The 14,473-nt window shown below is 53.4% G+C and overlaps 1 protein-coding gene across 4 annotated transcripts in view; it reads left to right on the plus strand.

Annotated features, from left to right (window-relative positions):
• The window catches only part of LSS (lanosterol synthase), a 21,099-nt gene continuing 6,626 nt past the window's right edge, over positions 1 to 14,473 (plus strand). Inside the window, exons 1-22 of one of the 4 annotated variants that reach the window (XM_064452264.1) lie at positions 1 to 112; positions 219 to 396; positions 481 to 619; positions 704 to 812; positions 1,243 to 1,364; positions 1,698 to 1,794; positions 2,639 to 2,774; positions 2,959 to 3,067; positions 3,383 to 3,501; positions 3,895 to 3,992; positions 4,129 to 4,156; positions 4,776 to 4,832; positions 5,542 to 5,613; positions 6,312 to 6,362; positions 6,510 to 6,659; positions 7,003 to 7,099; positions 7,310 to 7,415; positions 7,979 to 8,044; positions 8,474 to 8,554; positions 8,853 to 9,023; positions 9,491 to 9,569; positions 9,789 to 12,738. In XM_064452264.1, coding sequence (XP_064308334.1) covers positions 21 to 112; positions 219 to 396; positions 481 to 619; positions 704 to 812; positions 1,243 to 1,364; positions 1,698 to 1,794; positions 2,639 to 2,774; positions 2,959 to 3,067; positions 3,383 to 3,501; positions 3,895 to 3,992; positions 4,129 to 4,156; positions 4,776 to 4,832; positions 5,542 to 5,613; positions 6,312 to 6,362; positions 6,510 to 6,659; positions 7,003 to 7,099; positions 7,310 to 7,415; positions 7,979 to 8,044; positions 8,474 to 8,554; positions 8,853 to 9,023; positions 9,491 to 9,569; positions 9,789 to 9,974 — 2,343 coding nt within the window. In that variant the 5' untranslated portion in view covers positions 1 to 20 and the 3' untranslated portion in view covers positions 9,975 to 12,738. Of the gene's footprint in view, positions 113 to 218; positions 397 to 480; positions 620 to 703; positions 813 to 1,242; positions 1,365 to 1,697; positions 1,795 to 2,638; positions 2,775 to 2,958; positions 3,068 to 3,382; positions 3,502 to 3,894; positions 3,993 to 4,128; positions 4,157 to 4,775; positions 4,833 to 5,541; positions 5,614 to 6,311; positions 6,363 to 6,509; positions 6,660 to 7,002; positions 7,100 to 7,309; positions 7,416 to 7,978; positions 8,045 to 8,203; positions 8,555 to 8,852; positions 9,024 to 9,490; positions 9,570 to 9,788; positions 12,739 to 14,473 lie in introns of those variants that run through there. The other 3 variants (XM_064452267.1, XM_064452265.1, XR_010373082.1) reach the window with 3 other exon arrangements.

A 14,473-nucleotide genomic window follows, 5' to 3' on the forward strand; every position in this document is an offset into this window, starting at 1 on the left:
TGGCTGCCGCTCCTGAGGCGATGTCGGCCTATTACGGTGCGGCTACGGCCCCGGCCCAGGCCCCGACCTCGGCGCTGGTGGGGAAGGGGAGGACGATGGCGGCGGATGGCGGGTGGGTGCCGGCTCGGCGCGGCCCGGCCCGGCGTGGCGGAGGGGAGCCGGCGGCGGGGCGGAGGGGGTGTTGGCGGCCGCGGCTAACGAGGCCCGTTTACCGGCAGGGCGGTGCGGCGGCGCGGCGGCCCGCGGCGCTCGGCAGCGGCCACAGTGCTGCCTGCTTGGCGGCTGCACTGCGAGGGCGGCCGGCAGCGCTGGCGGTACCTGGCCGATGACGACGAGGCAGACGGCGAGCGGCGGGCGCAGACGGCGCTGGAGCTGCACAGCCTCGGCCTGGACACGGTGCGGTGCGGTGCGGGACGGGGAGGGGCGGGGGTCCGGGCCCGGGCCGAGGGGCACTCTGGCTGAGGCGCTGTGTCCCCGCAGGACGAAGTGCTGCGGCCCTCGCCGCCGAGCGACACGGCCCGGGAGGCCTCCTGCCAGGGCATGCGGTTCTACGCCGGCCTGCAGGCCGAGGACGGGCACTGGGCAGGCGACTATGGCGGGCCCCTCTTCCTCCTGCCAGGTAGGATTCGCGGGGAGCCTTCCCTGAGAGGGGCAGAGGTGTTGCCTTGGCCTTCGTGTGAGATCACCCTGTCTGAACCTCCAGGGCTCCTCATCACGTGCCACACTGCCAGGATCCAGCTGCCAGAGGGATTTCGGAAAGAGATGGTGCGCTACCTGCGCTCTGTGCAGCTCCCAGATGGAGGCTGGGGTTTGTGAGTAGCTGAGATGCTCCTTTTAGTGATGGCACCTCCAAGGTCCAGCACTTGGAGCTGTTGTCAAATTTGCCCAGGCCTGGGGAGCGGGACTCAGCCACTATACCTCTGCTCCATACCTCCACCTCGGCTCCACACCTCTGGGTGGTTGGACTTGCTTGTGTAGCACTCCAAGTATACCTTTTGCCACAGAGATGGCTGGAGTATCAAGTCCGGCTGCATCTCCTCTGTGGCCCTGTGTCCCAAAGCATCACATGTGACAGGGTAGTGCAGAGCAACATTTCTCCCTGGGTTAGTTGGGTCTACAGTCCACAGTCACTCCTGGCATCCAGCTTCACCCTGACAAAGACAGCCCTGTGCTGTGGGTTGTGTCTGGCTAGTGTTAAAAGCTGGCTAATGGCTATGATGTCTCTCTGTATGCACGTGACAGGCATGTGGAAGACAAATCAACAGTGTTTGGCACAGCACTCAACTACATAGCCCTGAGGATCCTGGGGCTCGGACCAGATGACCCTGACGTTGTGAGGGCCCGTGTCAACCTGCACAGCAAAGGTCAGCTCTGTTGTGCCCAGCATAGCAGCCGTGGGGCTGGTACACTGGTGAGAGAGGCCTGGCTGGACCTGAGGGCTATGTGGAACATGGGGGGCTGCCGGGTAATGGAGGAACTGTTGCCATCACTTTCCCTTGATGGCACCGGAATTTTCAGTTAATGATGGGGAAAGTATGTTATGTTTTTGTACCATTGCCGGCTTGCCCTTTTTTGTGACATGTCCCAGCCTGAGTGGCATGCTCCCAAACATGGGAGAAGCAGACCCTGCAATGGTAAAGAAAGCGGGGAGCTCGCGTGGTTGCATTAACCCTGAAAGCTGTTACCACTCTCTGCAGGAGGTGCTGTGGGAATCCCTTCTTGGGGGAAGTTTTGGCTGGCTGTCTTGAACGTTTATAGCTGGGAGGGAATGAACACGCTTCTCCCAGAGATGTGGTATGTTCCACCCTCAGCATGGAGGTAGGGGGTATTGTTGGTCCTGCCACCGGCCTCAACCCAGAGCTCTCCCAGGCACCAGTGTTTGCTGGAATAACTCCAGCTGTGGCCTGGAACTGGGGGTCCTCAAGCCACTTGTCAGCAGCAAGGTGAGCCAATGGGTGAATAGCACTGAACACTGTGCCGAAGGGACATGCCAGAGCTCAGCCTTGTTAGCTTTACCCATGGGGTCCCTGACACATCTGTGTGCTCCCTGCCTGCCACAAGTATCTTCTGCTGTTGTGGCCAGCTAGAACTGGGCCCTGGCAAGACAGGACAGCCACATGTAAGGCTGCCAGCTCTGACCCTTATTTGTACCCTGTCCAATTACTCAGGAAGCTGCTGGGTGTCGGGGAAAGTGTATGACATTTTCCCTGGGGGAAATCAGGAGCTGCACAGTACCAAGGGCTGCTGGTGCTTTGTCGTCAAATGCACTTAACCGTCAGTCTGGGCCTCTATCTGCCTTCAAAGTCACACGGGGAAGAGAAGGGCCGCTGAACTGAGTTCTCTCCTCCCACCTCTCTGAGTTCAGAATCCTGCCTGCCCTGTGTCAGCTGGGTCAGGAGCGGTGTCTGCTGGCCCTCATGGGGAGGAAGCAGACCTGGTGGGGAGGACCTGAGCAGGGCTGGGCTGTGTGGATATTCCCTTCTTTTCTCCTGCAGCTGTGCCAGCAGCAGCAGGCCTGGTACAGGGGATAGGGAAAGGCATGCCCTGCTCTGGGTATCCCCCTGTCAGCACATCGTCTCTCCGTGCTGCCCTTGGCCTTCCTTGTTCCTCACAGTAGCACCTTCTCTGTTGCAAACAGGCTGCTTCCTACATGGTTCCCAGCCCACCCGTCCCGGCTCTGGTGTCACTGCCGCCAGGTTTACCTCCCCATGAGCTACTGTTACGCCAGGCGTCTGTCAGCAGAAGAGGATGAGCTCATACGGAGCTTGCGGCAGGTAAGGAGCTCACCCTGGTGGGACTCCCTGACCACCTCCTGGGCCAGCCTGACTTGCAAAGTGACAGCTCTTATACCTGCACAGTCTCTCTGTCCAGGCAGCAGAGCCAACTTTCAGCAGTAAGCTGCCTCTGGGTGCTTGCTCCCAGCTTGCTGGGCTGATGTCCTTTGTTGTCTTGTGGCAGGAGCTGTACGTGCAAGACTACACCACCATAGACTGGCCAGCCCAGAGGAACAATGTGGCTGACTGCGATGTGTACACCCCACACAGTTGGCTGCTGGGGGTTGCCTACTGTGAGTGTGGTGTTGGCTGGGGCAGGAGGGCCTTTGCCGTTTGAATGGTGGTGAAACTGAAGCTGCCCTTCTACCATGGGGGCTCTTTAGGGTCTACTGCCTGCACTTAGTGTATGGTCTGGATTGTGTGATCACTGGGCTTCTCCCTCCCTGAGAGCAGCAGGGCCTGGTGCCCAGGTCCTTGGCCACTCTGGGGCAGAGCAGTTCCTGTGCTTTCCTCAGCTGGCCATCACGTGAGCAGTGGTGCAGCCTGCCACAGTAAGTGCATCTGGCCACATGGGGTGGTTTTTTCACTGCACATCCCTTCTCCTGTAGCCATCATGAATGTGTATGAAGCCCACCACAGCACCCACCTGAGGCAACGAGCCATTGCAGAGCTGTATGACCACATCAAAGCAGATGACAGATTCACCAAGTGCATCAGCATTGGGCCGGTAGGACACACCCTGTTGATCCTTTAAAAATCTTGTGGCCACCAGCTTATGGCCCCCTAGCCCTTTGCAACTGTGGTGTGTAACCATAATCACCAGATCTTGCTCAGGTGCTCCTAATGCTCAAGCGCTTAATGCTAGCAGGGCACAGAAGATGCAGAGGGCATGGGGACAGCTGAGGTACCTCTCATTGTGGTGCAGGGAAAGGATCTGAGGGGAAGCTCTAATCTCATGGCACCTGCCTGCCCCACTAACAGCTATGCTGAGTGATGCCACAGATGGAGCTGTTGGGATTAAGCTCACCTCTAGATGGCTTTGTGCTCAGTGGGAGGGATATATGTCTCTGGGGCTGGAAGAAGCTGATATCCAGAGCAGTGATAGTGCTGCTTTCCGCAGATTTCCAAGACGATCAACATGCTGGTTCGCTGGTTTGTGGATGGGAAGAACTCCCCAGCTTTTCAGGAGCATGTTTCCAGGATCCCTGACTATCTCTGGTGAGGGCTGAATGTGGCCCATGTGGCACAGCGCGGGGCTCTGATTCCTGTGGAGCGAGCACACCATGGCTCCCAACCCACTTCCTGGCACTCTCGCTGTGCCTATGCTGCAGCACTGTGCTCTCTCCTCCCACAGGCTGGGCGTTGACGGCATGAAGATGCAGGTGAAGTACTGTAGGAGTTCAGCTGTGACTGAGAATGACCCTGGCATGCTGGGGCAGCCCATGGAATAATGGGATAGCTTGTTCTCCCTGGGTCTGAGGTCCTGGCATCTCGCCTTTGGTGCCTGGTGGCCTTGTCTGTCTCACTCCCACTTCCCCTGGCTGTGCCAGGAGTAAGTAGTGTCCATCCTGCTAGTTTGCCTCTCTGTGGCTGTGAGCTGAGGGGGCAGATCTAGGCCTCCATCCCTTCATCCTCACTGGTCCTGAGAGAAGGGAAGGAGAAAGACAGGCCCCTGATACTGCATGTGGACCGAGCTGTGTTTCTCTCATAGTCATTGCATCCCTCTGCTCCTTACCACTAGCAACCTCTTCTGTCTTGCCTGTGTGCAGAGCAGGCTGAAGCAGCAGTCTCATTTCCTATGCCCTTGCTGTCCCTGAGCTGCTGCATCTGTCCCCTCTATGCCAGCACATTAGCTGTGATGCTGGGTGACATAAAACTGAGACGCAGTGTGGAGGGAGCTAGTGGGGGTAATGCAGGAGGGATATGCTGTCCCACAGGCCCCACAGCTGGGTCAAGCTGCTGCCAGCACCTGCCCCTCACTGTCTACTTTCTCTCTTCCAGGGCACAAATGGATCCCAGCTCTGGGATACTGCCTTTGCCATCCAAGCCTTCTTGGAGGTAATGCATCCTTCAGTGCTACATGCTGCCTTGGGAAAATGGTCTCTCCCTGCGCATTCCTGAATACCAGCAGCTCCTACTGGTCATCCCCTCAGACCTCTGCTGTGCTGATTCTGGCATTGCATCGTATGACTGAGCCAGGCAAACACACGTTTTCTCAGAGCCCACCTCAGCTGTGGTAGGCAGGGTGCCCAGCACAGCTGGTACAGCCCATCTTTGCCAGCTGCTTTTGAAGCAGGAGGCTACAGCGCTGGCTGAGTGGGTCAGGTTAGACTTCCCAGTTACTGCAGCCTTGTGCTAAAACCCTGACCCTTCCTCCTTGCTCTTCTTGGCCCCAGACCGTTGCCATTTGGCAGGGTCAGTGTGCAGGTCTCCTGCTTTCCTGCAATGGGGCAGAGACAGCTATGGTAGGCATGTTTTTTTGGGGTGGTGTGATTGCCCTGGTAAGCCCCTAACCTGATAGTGCAAATATCTCTCTCAGCGATGCTGGCAACAGTTGTTGGTTCAGTTCTCACTGTAGAGGTTTGTAATGGAAACAGTAAGCAAAGTATCAATGCAAACCTACAGAAAGGGCTATATGAAGGGCCAGGCATTAATGCCACCTAGATCAGCAGATCAGCAAGGTCCCAGCACATCCTCTGCTTCCCAAGGGGCACACTTGGTGGCTGCAACTCCTTATTGACTGCTAACTCTGCACCTCTGTTTCTAGGCAGAAGCCCAGAAAATGCCTGAATTCTCTTCCTGCCTACAAAATGCCTATGAGTTCCTCCGGTTCACCCAGGTGAGCAGAGCTAGTTGCTGGTGTCTCGCCTGCTGGCTATGCAGACTTGGCTGCTTCTCAGAGCCCTGTTGGATGCATCTGTTGCCTTCTGAAGGGCTGGACTAGCAAAGTCCTAGGGACAGCCTGCTGTTTTTGTTCCCTGTTGCTGGGAGTCATTTTTGCAGCTTGGAGAGGACCTTGGCCAGGCCCAGGGATGTTTTGGATTGGCTGCCTGGGCTAAGAGAGGTTGGAAAACTGAGAGCTTAGCCTTCTTTGCCCTTCATTCTGTCTGGTGCTCACACATTTGAGGCACCCTTCTGGGAAACCCTGACTCCTTGGCTAGTGACTGCATGAACTCAGATTCTGCTAGCCAGGCAAGTGGCTCAAGGTGAGGGTCAGTGTCACCAGCAGCTTGGTGCGGAGGCAGTCATAGGTCTTGCTCATGGTGCTGCCAACGGGAGCATTGAAAGGAGATGGCTTCCTGGCAGGAAAGCACCCAAAGAGGGAACTTTAGTAACGCTTGCAGAAACCAGGCCAAAATGTGATTTTTCTTCAGTGCTCCCTGCCCCCAGATCTGATGTTTTTCCCTGTCTGCCTTCCTTAGTAAAAGACAGGTGGTGCCCAGTCCCACATGGTTCTGCACCTGCCGATGGTTTCAGCCCATGGTCCTGCAGCTGGGCACCTCCAGCCTGCCCTCACTTGTTTTTTGTCTCCTGCAGATCCCAGAGAACCCATCCGACTACCAGAAATATTATCGCCATATGAACAAGGTATGATGGCTGGAACCGGTCTCTGAAGGATGCACAAACAGGGCAGGGATTTGGGCAGAGGGGATGGGAATGAGGGGCAGCGCCTCCCTCCTTACAAGAACAAAACAGGTCAGGGAAAGGTGCTGAGCCCTCCTGACCCATTTCCAGGGTGGCTTCCCCTTCAGCACCCGAGACTGTGGCTGGATCGTGGCAGACTGCACAGCAGAGGGACTGAAATCAGTTATGCTGCTGCAGGAGAAGTGTCCCTTCATACCCAAGCTTGTCCCTCCTGAGTGCCTCTTCGATGCTGTGAATGTGGTAAGTGCTGCAAAAATTAGGGCCAAGGGACATGTGGGCAGCTAAACCCAGCTAAAATAAGTTAAGGCCCAATGAGTTGTTAGATCTGGTATTACTAAGCCAGTTACAAGGTCCATGGTTTGGTATGGCAACACCATATTTACTGTGATAGGGAGCTACATATGTGATGTAATGTGGTGGTCCAGCTTGGGCCTGCCTGTCAGTGTGGTTTGGGACCTGGATTGTCTGCCAACCCCGTAGACTTGTGGGTCTGGCTTTGTCCTCACACCTGGCTTGGGGACAGACTGGGGTGATACTGCCTGTGAGCCAGTCCCCCAACCCCACTCTCTGCTTGTCTGGCCAGTTGCTGAGCATGAGGAACTCAGATGGAGGCTTTGCCACATATGAAACCAAGCGAGGAGGCCACTTACTGGAGCTGCTGAATCCCGCAGAGGTGTTTGGTAAGGGGAGCTTTGTGAGGGTTCGTCATCCTTTCTGCTGTGAAGGGACACAGTGGCCCGGCCTCGCTGTGCCCAGTGGGTGCTTGGCTTTGCCCCAGGTCCCTCTGTGGGATGAGTGTACCCTGGGTCCAAGGGAGAGGCTGGAAGCATGTGGCTCAGAGGCTTCCCAGCAGAGGGGCTGTTGCACTGATACCCTTCACCTGCTGGCAGGCGACATCATGATCGACTACACCTATGTGGAGTGCACATCAGCTGTCATGCAGGCACTGAGACACTTCCATGACAAGTTCCCTGAGCACAGAGCCCCAGAGATCAGGTGAGGCACTCAGATGAGAATCAGGCAGAGGAGAAGGGAAGCTGCAGTGTCCCATGCTGCCTGCCATGGTGTCTGCTGGCACAGCCCCTGCTGAGCCTTGTCAGGGGTCTTGCCTGGACCTCTGCACTGGCATGGAGCAGTTCCTGCGGTGGCCCTTGGTGTGTACACAGCTGGGATGCTGGTGATTTCTCCAAACCAGAGCCCCCACCAAGAGGCTGTGGGCCAGCCTCTCTCAGGGAGGGGGGTGTAGGCTGTTTGGGATCAGGCTGGGGGAAACTGGTGGAGGTCTGCCTGCCTCTGACTTAGCAGTTGCCTTGATCTTGCAGCCAGTTGTAGGCTGAGTCCCCTGTTTGTGTGCTGGCACAAGGCAGAGAAGCCCCCCAGCTGGTGCACAATTTGACTCTGAGGTCCTGAACAATGTGGCTGCCTGTCTGCATGCTCTTGTCTCTTGAGCTCTGTAATAAAGGGACCCATCAAAGCCTTAGAGGGACTAATGGATGCCCTTGGTGAAGCAGCCACTGTGTTTGAGCTGCTTCTGTAGCAGGTGTCTTTTTCCTGACCAGAGAGACTCTGCAGAAGGGCCTGGATTTCTGTCGCAAGAAGCAGCAAGCCAATGGGTCATGGGAAGGGTAAGCAGTGTCCCTAGTGCCCAGTTTTCCCCTGGCTGCCCCAGTGTGAGAGGGACCATGATGGAAAACATTCCTGGCTGGCAGGATCTGTGGGAAGGGCAAGTAGGGGCTGATCTTCCCTTGGTTCCTGTGCATTGCTCTACTTTCCTCTTCCTCCAGCTCAGGCGGAGCAGGCACCTTGTGCATTGCGCAAGACCTGGACAACCCCTGCAGTCTAGGGTGGCTTCAGCTCCCTGGTCCCAGAGTGTCTGCTGACACCCGAGTGAGCCAGGAGCAGGTTCTGGTGGGACTGGGCATGGTTGCACCACAGGAGAAGGCAGGCTGCAGCTCTATGTCTGGCCCTGCTCTTGCTGTGAACACACCATGTCGCAGCCTGCCTCTACCTGGGGCTTTGCACCCCTGACAGTACCGCTCTCTCCTTCCTCCTAGGAGCTGGGGGGTTTGTTTCACCTATGGCACCTGGTTTGGCCTGGAGGCATTCGCCAGTATGCAGCACACGTACCACAATGGGTGAGAAGGGGCTGCCTGGTTCCCCTGCCCCTACCTACCTCTTGGGCTGGGGCAAGACCTCATGGTAGGGCTGGGTGGATGCCCTGGCTGCGCATGGGTTCTCCTACCTGAGGTACTGTTCCTCCCAAACCCTGTTACTGTGATACAACCAGGGCACTCGGTGCCTGAGTCTCTGACTCCTGGGACAGCCCCAGCCATTGGCAGGGCAGAGTACAGCTTCTGTTTGCAGCTGGGAAACATGGGTGTGCAAATGCTCCCTGTCCCCATCCCTGACTGATTCTGTGCCCCATCCTTGCAGGGTTGCATGCCGAGAGGTGGCCCAGGCCTGCCAGTTCCTCCTCTCCAAGCAGATGGCAGATGGTGGGTGGGGAGAGAACTTCGAGTCATGCGAGCAGCGCACGTACGTGCAAAGTGCCACATCGCAGATCCACAACACATGTTGGGCCCTGCTGGGGCTCATGGCTGTCAGGTAGGAGCAGCCCTCACCTCTTCAGGCACTACCTAGCCCTGAGTGCTCAGTGAGATGGGAAATGCAGGCTGGCTTGTGTGCCAGGGCTGGCAAGGGCCCTGGGCCTGGCTGATGTGGGCTATGCACCCAACTGTGTTTGTTTGTAAGCTTGTTCATCATGAGCCTCCTGCGATGAGGGACTGGCCTACATGGCACTCCACAGGCCAGTGTGGCTTATAATGCCAGGCGAGGGAGAGCCAGTGTAAAGCAAAGGTCTGTCTGGATCACAACCACAGGCCTCCAGCCTGGGAAAAGGTTGCTGTACTCAAAACGTCTGGTATCCTAGGGTTGTGAGAGGCCTTCCCAAAGCACTCGGCATTCCTGGCAGAAGGTTGGGGCAGCCTGGAGATGGTTGAGTTCCCCAAGCACATGGATGCCAGTTTGCAGGCAGTTTGGGTAAGTGCTCACATCTCCCTCGTGTTTTGCAGGTACCCTGACATCAGTGTACTGGAAAGGGGCATCAAAGTGTTGATCGATAAGCAGCTGCCTAATGGGGACTGGCCTCAGGTACATCTTTCCTCTAGTTGTTCCAAGGGCTTCCCTGGTGTTGCACGTGTCCTGGGTGTTGTGCAGCCATTGCAGTGGTGTGCTTTCCCTTACCTGGAAGGGAAGCCGTATGTGGCTTTTGGTGGGGGACTTCAGGGAGGCAATGAGCTCAGCACCACATCTTGGACACACTGTGGTCCCCCGCCACCCATACCATCTTACTGTCTGTCTCTTTCTCAGGAGAATATTGCTGGGGTATTCAACAAGTCGTGTGCCATAAGTTACACTGCATACCGCAATGTCTTCCCCATCTGGACTCTAGGGCGTTTCTGCCGGCTGCATCCCAACAGCCCTCTTGCTGGGCAACTGCAATCCAGATCCTTGGCTGGGGCAGGAAAGACCACGCAGGAGGCCTTGTCTGCCTGAACCCAGGCCATTGCAGAGGCCATAGCCTCTGACTTGTCTTAGATATCAGCTGCTGCATGGGACCATGGGGGTGTTTCCTGCATAGGATATCTAAGTGCTGATCCTAACACATGGACCACTGCTTCTGCCCCTGCTGCTGTGGTGCTGCAGAGCCTCTACTTTTTCTGTTGAACCTCTTCTAAAAATCCACTTTTAAAGGTTTTTCCCAGGTATATCCTCTCTCACAGGACAGGGAGTGAAGTGCCTTTTCAGATGAGTTTGGTTATCTAGACAGACTCTCTCTCATCCTGGGTAGAGCAAGGCTGCCTTTATCTTCTCCTCATGCTGTCCAGGTTGGCTATCTGCAGCAAGAGTGTGGGATCTGGGGCTCCCCTGTGCCCAGCATCGTGATGGGGTTCACTGCACAATCCCTGTTGAGGCTTCTGTGCTGTGGGTGCCAGTGACTGTCTTTGAAGTGCTTTCTGCTCTGGAGCCTGTGCTGGGAGGGGAAGGTCTCCTGTCCTCCCTGGACAGATGGGAAAGAGGAGTGCTTTGCTCAGTTTTCTTAGCATTCTGTTCCCCAGCTAGTGGCACCTGGCTTCCCAGAGCCTCACAGGTGAAGTCACCAGCATCATTCCCCCTTTGAAAAAGGGGAAACTGAAGTAGAAGTCACTGAGGTGGTGAACGTCAGGGCACAGCCTGGATCCCTGGGCTCCAGCCTTCCCCTAGCACAGCAGGTGCCTCAGTTCAGGCTATGGTGCAGTTGGGCATTCACATTTTGTTGTCAGAGTTGGAAGTTATGTTGACTGACAGGTTAATAAATTGCCAATGGTGTTGCAAGTGGAATTTAAATGTGTGTTGGTCTCTGTATGGTTTACCCCAGTGTGTGCCCTAAGCAGAGGGGAGCTTGCACAGCAGTGTCCTGTAACCTGGCTTGGGTTACCTGTCCCCGGTGATATGGGCAGCATCTGCACCTAAAAGCAAGCCATTCTTGGAGCCTGTGCCTGCTTCACCTCCTCCAATGCCTTTGGCCCCAGAAAAATATATTCAAGGAGGCAGCTGACTAAAGGGGAATGACAACTTCCCACCACCTGCTGTGTACACTCATGTGAATATGCCCAGTGTGCAGTTGGCTGCACCCTCTTGGATTCGTTGCCCTTCAGGATCCCTGGTCCATTTTTGCAAAGCAGTTCTCCAGCCACTTGGCTGGCCTGTGTTCCTGTGTGTCGTTATTCCATTCTAGGGGCAAAATACTGTATTTGCCTGGGTCTAACTTAACAGAAGAACCAGAGAGTCATAGACCTTCCTGTTCAACTAATTTCTCCAGCCTCTGAGAAGCGGCTTTGCTCTGTACCATCCCCCTTACCTGCCCAGAGTGGTAGGGTCTGCAGGCTTGCTGAGCATGCACTCAATCCTCTTGCCCAAGTTGTTAGCTAGAAAAGTTTATTTAAGCAAACTGAACTCTGCCTGTTTTGACAGCCCTGTTTGCCTTTTTCAGGTTCTAGACTCCTTTACAGCTGTCTGTGATACTATGTGCTTAAAGCACCTCCATATTCCCTATTACAAGAAGGAAGAGGGTTTTGATTTTGTTTTGTTTTTAAATTGTTGTATGGGAACTTGACAAAAGCAGTGTCCTTTCAACATGTTATTGTAAGTTTGGTTTTATTCTTTTGTTGGATACAGTTTCTTGGTACCTCATGCTCCAAGCAACATAGTGTCCCCAGGAGCGCTGCAGAGAAGAAGCTGTTTTATCACTGAAATCCCATTTTCATTATAAACATTTTGGCTGGTAAAGGGCCAGAGATTTGTGATGTTAGGTACCAGTTAGCTGCATTTATGACTGTATGGATTCTTTTGTTTGAATACGATCAGGCTCCATAGACTTATGCACATCTAGCCAGAGCAGCAAGTCTCGAACAAGTTCAGAGTTGGCTGGGAGTTTATCATCCCCCAGTCACTGTCTTCCAACACAGGACTCCAGGGCTCCCAGGGCCCATCATGGGTGTTAAAGACAAAGGCAAAAGAAGGCATTAAATGTCTCTGCTTTGTCTACATCCCTATTTGTGAGGTGACCAACCTCATCAAGCAACAGACCAATGTTACAGTGTCAGGGATGAGGACAGTTACTTGGGCTCCAGGAAGCATGGTGTCAAACCCTGCTCCCCAGAAGTGCTATCTGGCCAGGCTGATCTGCTTTCCTTGGACAGATCTCAAAAGACAAAGAGGTGCTTAATTCTCGTGGGGTTCACAAGTCATCTGGATCCTCAAATACATGTGGAGCTTTGGACCTAGTTTCTGCTCTACACTTGAATCCTTCTTGAAGTAGGATTTAATAGCACTTTCTTCTCCCCAAGTTTATCAAGACAGACAAGAGAGGCAAAGACCAAAAAAGTCACCATGACAATCCAGTTGTTTGATACTTAAGTAATACTTTTCACATACTCGTACTCAAATAGTACTTTTTTCATGCTGTCATTGGGGTTTTTTTGCATGTGGAGTTAGCTTGCAGTTTTTTCTTTTCATACGGCTGCTCTAGTTGGCCTTGAACCAGTTTCCAAAATAGTGCTGATTAGTTTTTAAAAAAGAGAGTTTTTCTACCAGCAGTTAGGAAGCTGGACTTGTTGCTTTTTCAGCAAAGTGACCAGATCTTTGCCACAAACAAAACCAACATATCTTGCTCTAAAACTCAATTTGGTTTCTATGTTGAGTACAAGACTGTGATTATGATTCCTAAATAGAGTGTGAAAGCTGTTTCCTATGCTGGGATAAAGGCCATTTTAATGGATTTTGGGTCTTGGTGGTGTCAGTTAATGTTTTAAAGCTGTCGTAGACACTCCTCGTGGCTGTCAGCTCATTTTTTTCATGTGTCTGACAAGCAGGTCCCTGATTGAGCTAGGACAGTGACATGACACAAGTTGCTTTTGGGGAGATTCTGATTGGACATGAGAGGGAAATTTTTCACAGTGAGGACAGTCAACCATTGGAATAATCTCTCCAGGGAAGTGGTTCACTCGGCCATGTTGGACACCTTCAAGAGTTGTCTGGACAGGGTGCTGGGCCATCTTGTCTAGGCTGTGCTCTTCCTAGAAAGGTTGTACTAGATGATCCGTGAGGTCCCTTCCAACCTGTGATTCTGTGACTTTGTTGAAATGACAATCTTGGGGCAGCTGGTGTCTTAAGTATCAACTGTGAGGTGTTCTAAGGTATCATGACTCAAAGGCCAGGCTACATGCAAGCTAGGAAACCATGGGGGTTCTCCAGTCTCCCATTCAAATTTAGGATGCCAAAATTAGAACATGTTAAAGTCACTGAGGTTTTCTATCTTTCTAGCCTTCCTCCTTTCCTTCCACCCCAGAAAAAAACCCACCTTAGAATTACTGTCTGATGATCATTTCATAGTCTTATTTCTGCATAGGAATAGCTGAGGTAAACAACAGCACTCAAGAAAGAGCTGGTGGCTCCTAGCACCAGCAGTTCAGTCTTTCTACCTCCAGGGACCATTGCTTTTGAGGGAAGGGGTGGGGCAGGGAACTTAGGACTTTCTTGTGCAAGGTTGCCATCTTGCCTTTTATTTACAAAAAAAAAAAAAAAAGGCTGTACTTGAATGTTCACTGATAGCCTCCTTTTTTGCTTAGCAGTTCTTCCTAGCTACAGCTGCTGTGATATGTTTCTTTTTGCACTTCTTTCGCCTATTATCACAGGCTGAGAAAATCTGCATAGATTAACATCCTGGGACTACTGGGTAAAAGAAAAGTGGAGTGGTTTTGTCCTTAAATTTTAAGCCCCACCCTCCCCCAGTATTATTTTCTTGCATGTAAATCTTGGGACAGCCACCAAGTCCTCCGCTGGGAGATGAAGCCAGAGGAGCGCTCAAGTCACATTGCCTCCCAGCCTTGCAGATGTGGGTGAGAGGGAAACACTTTTTTTATGGTCTGGGTTAGTTCAGAGGAAAGCAGTGGGGTTGGGGCTCGTTGGGTGCTCAGGTGGGGTTGACTGATGCCAAGAGAGGGCTGGAAGTCTTTTAAGAGCTGCCATGGGTGCCTGGCAGCATGTGTCATCCTGGCCCCTGTCACCATGCTGTCCAGGCATGCAGGGGAGCTGGTCCATCAGAGCTGGACAATACCGTGGCACAAGGGGGTGGGGGGCCCTGCAGCTGAGTGTCATGTCCTACTGCTACAAAATTAAGGACTCAAGTAAAAATCACTGTTCAATCTGTAAAAGTAATCACAGGCTGTGCCTGCACTTTGTTCTTTTCCAATGGTTGAGATTTTTTTGGCCCCATCATTTTAGAAAAGCAAAGGCAAACAATGTGAGACAGCATTACTAACCTAAGTCTCATGAGAACAGTGGATTTGAACAAAGAAGAGGTAGAACAACTTCTCCAGTGTCTTGTTTAAATTTTTCACCGACTTTGGCATTGTTTGGATGTCAGAGTGGATCTGCCTTAAACATTTGGGTGGTAACTGTGGTGAAAAGAGGAAAATGTTTCTTAGGTCAAGACAGCCCAGCTCCTGTACTGG

The sequence above is a fragment of the Phalacrocorax carbo genome, chromosome 5 (assembly GCF_963921805.1).
Source record: "Phalacrocorax carbo chromosome 5, bPhaCar2.1, whole genome shotgun sequence".
Taxonomy (NCBI): domain Eukaryota; kingdom Metazoa; phylum Chordata; class Aves; order Suliformes; family Phalacrocoracidae; genus Phalacrocorax; species Phalacrocorax carbo.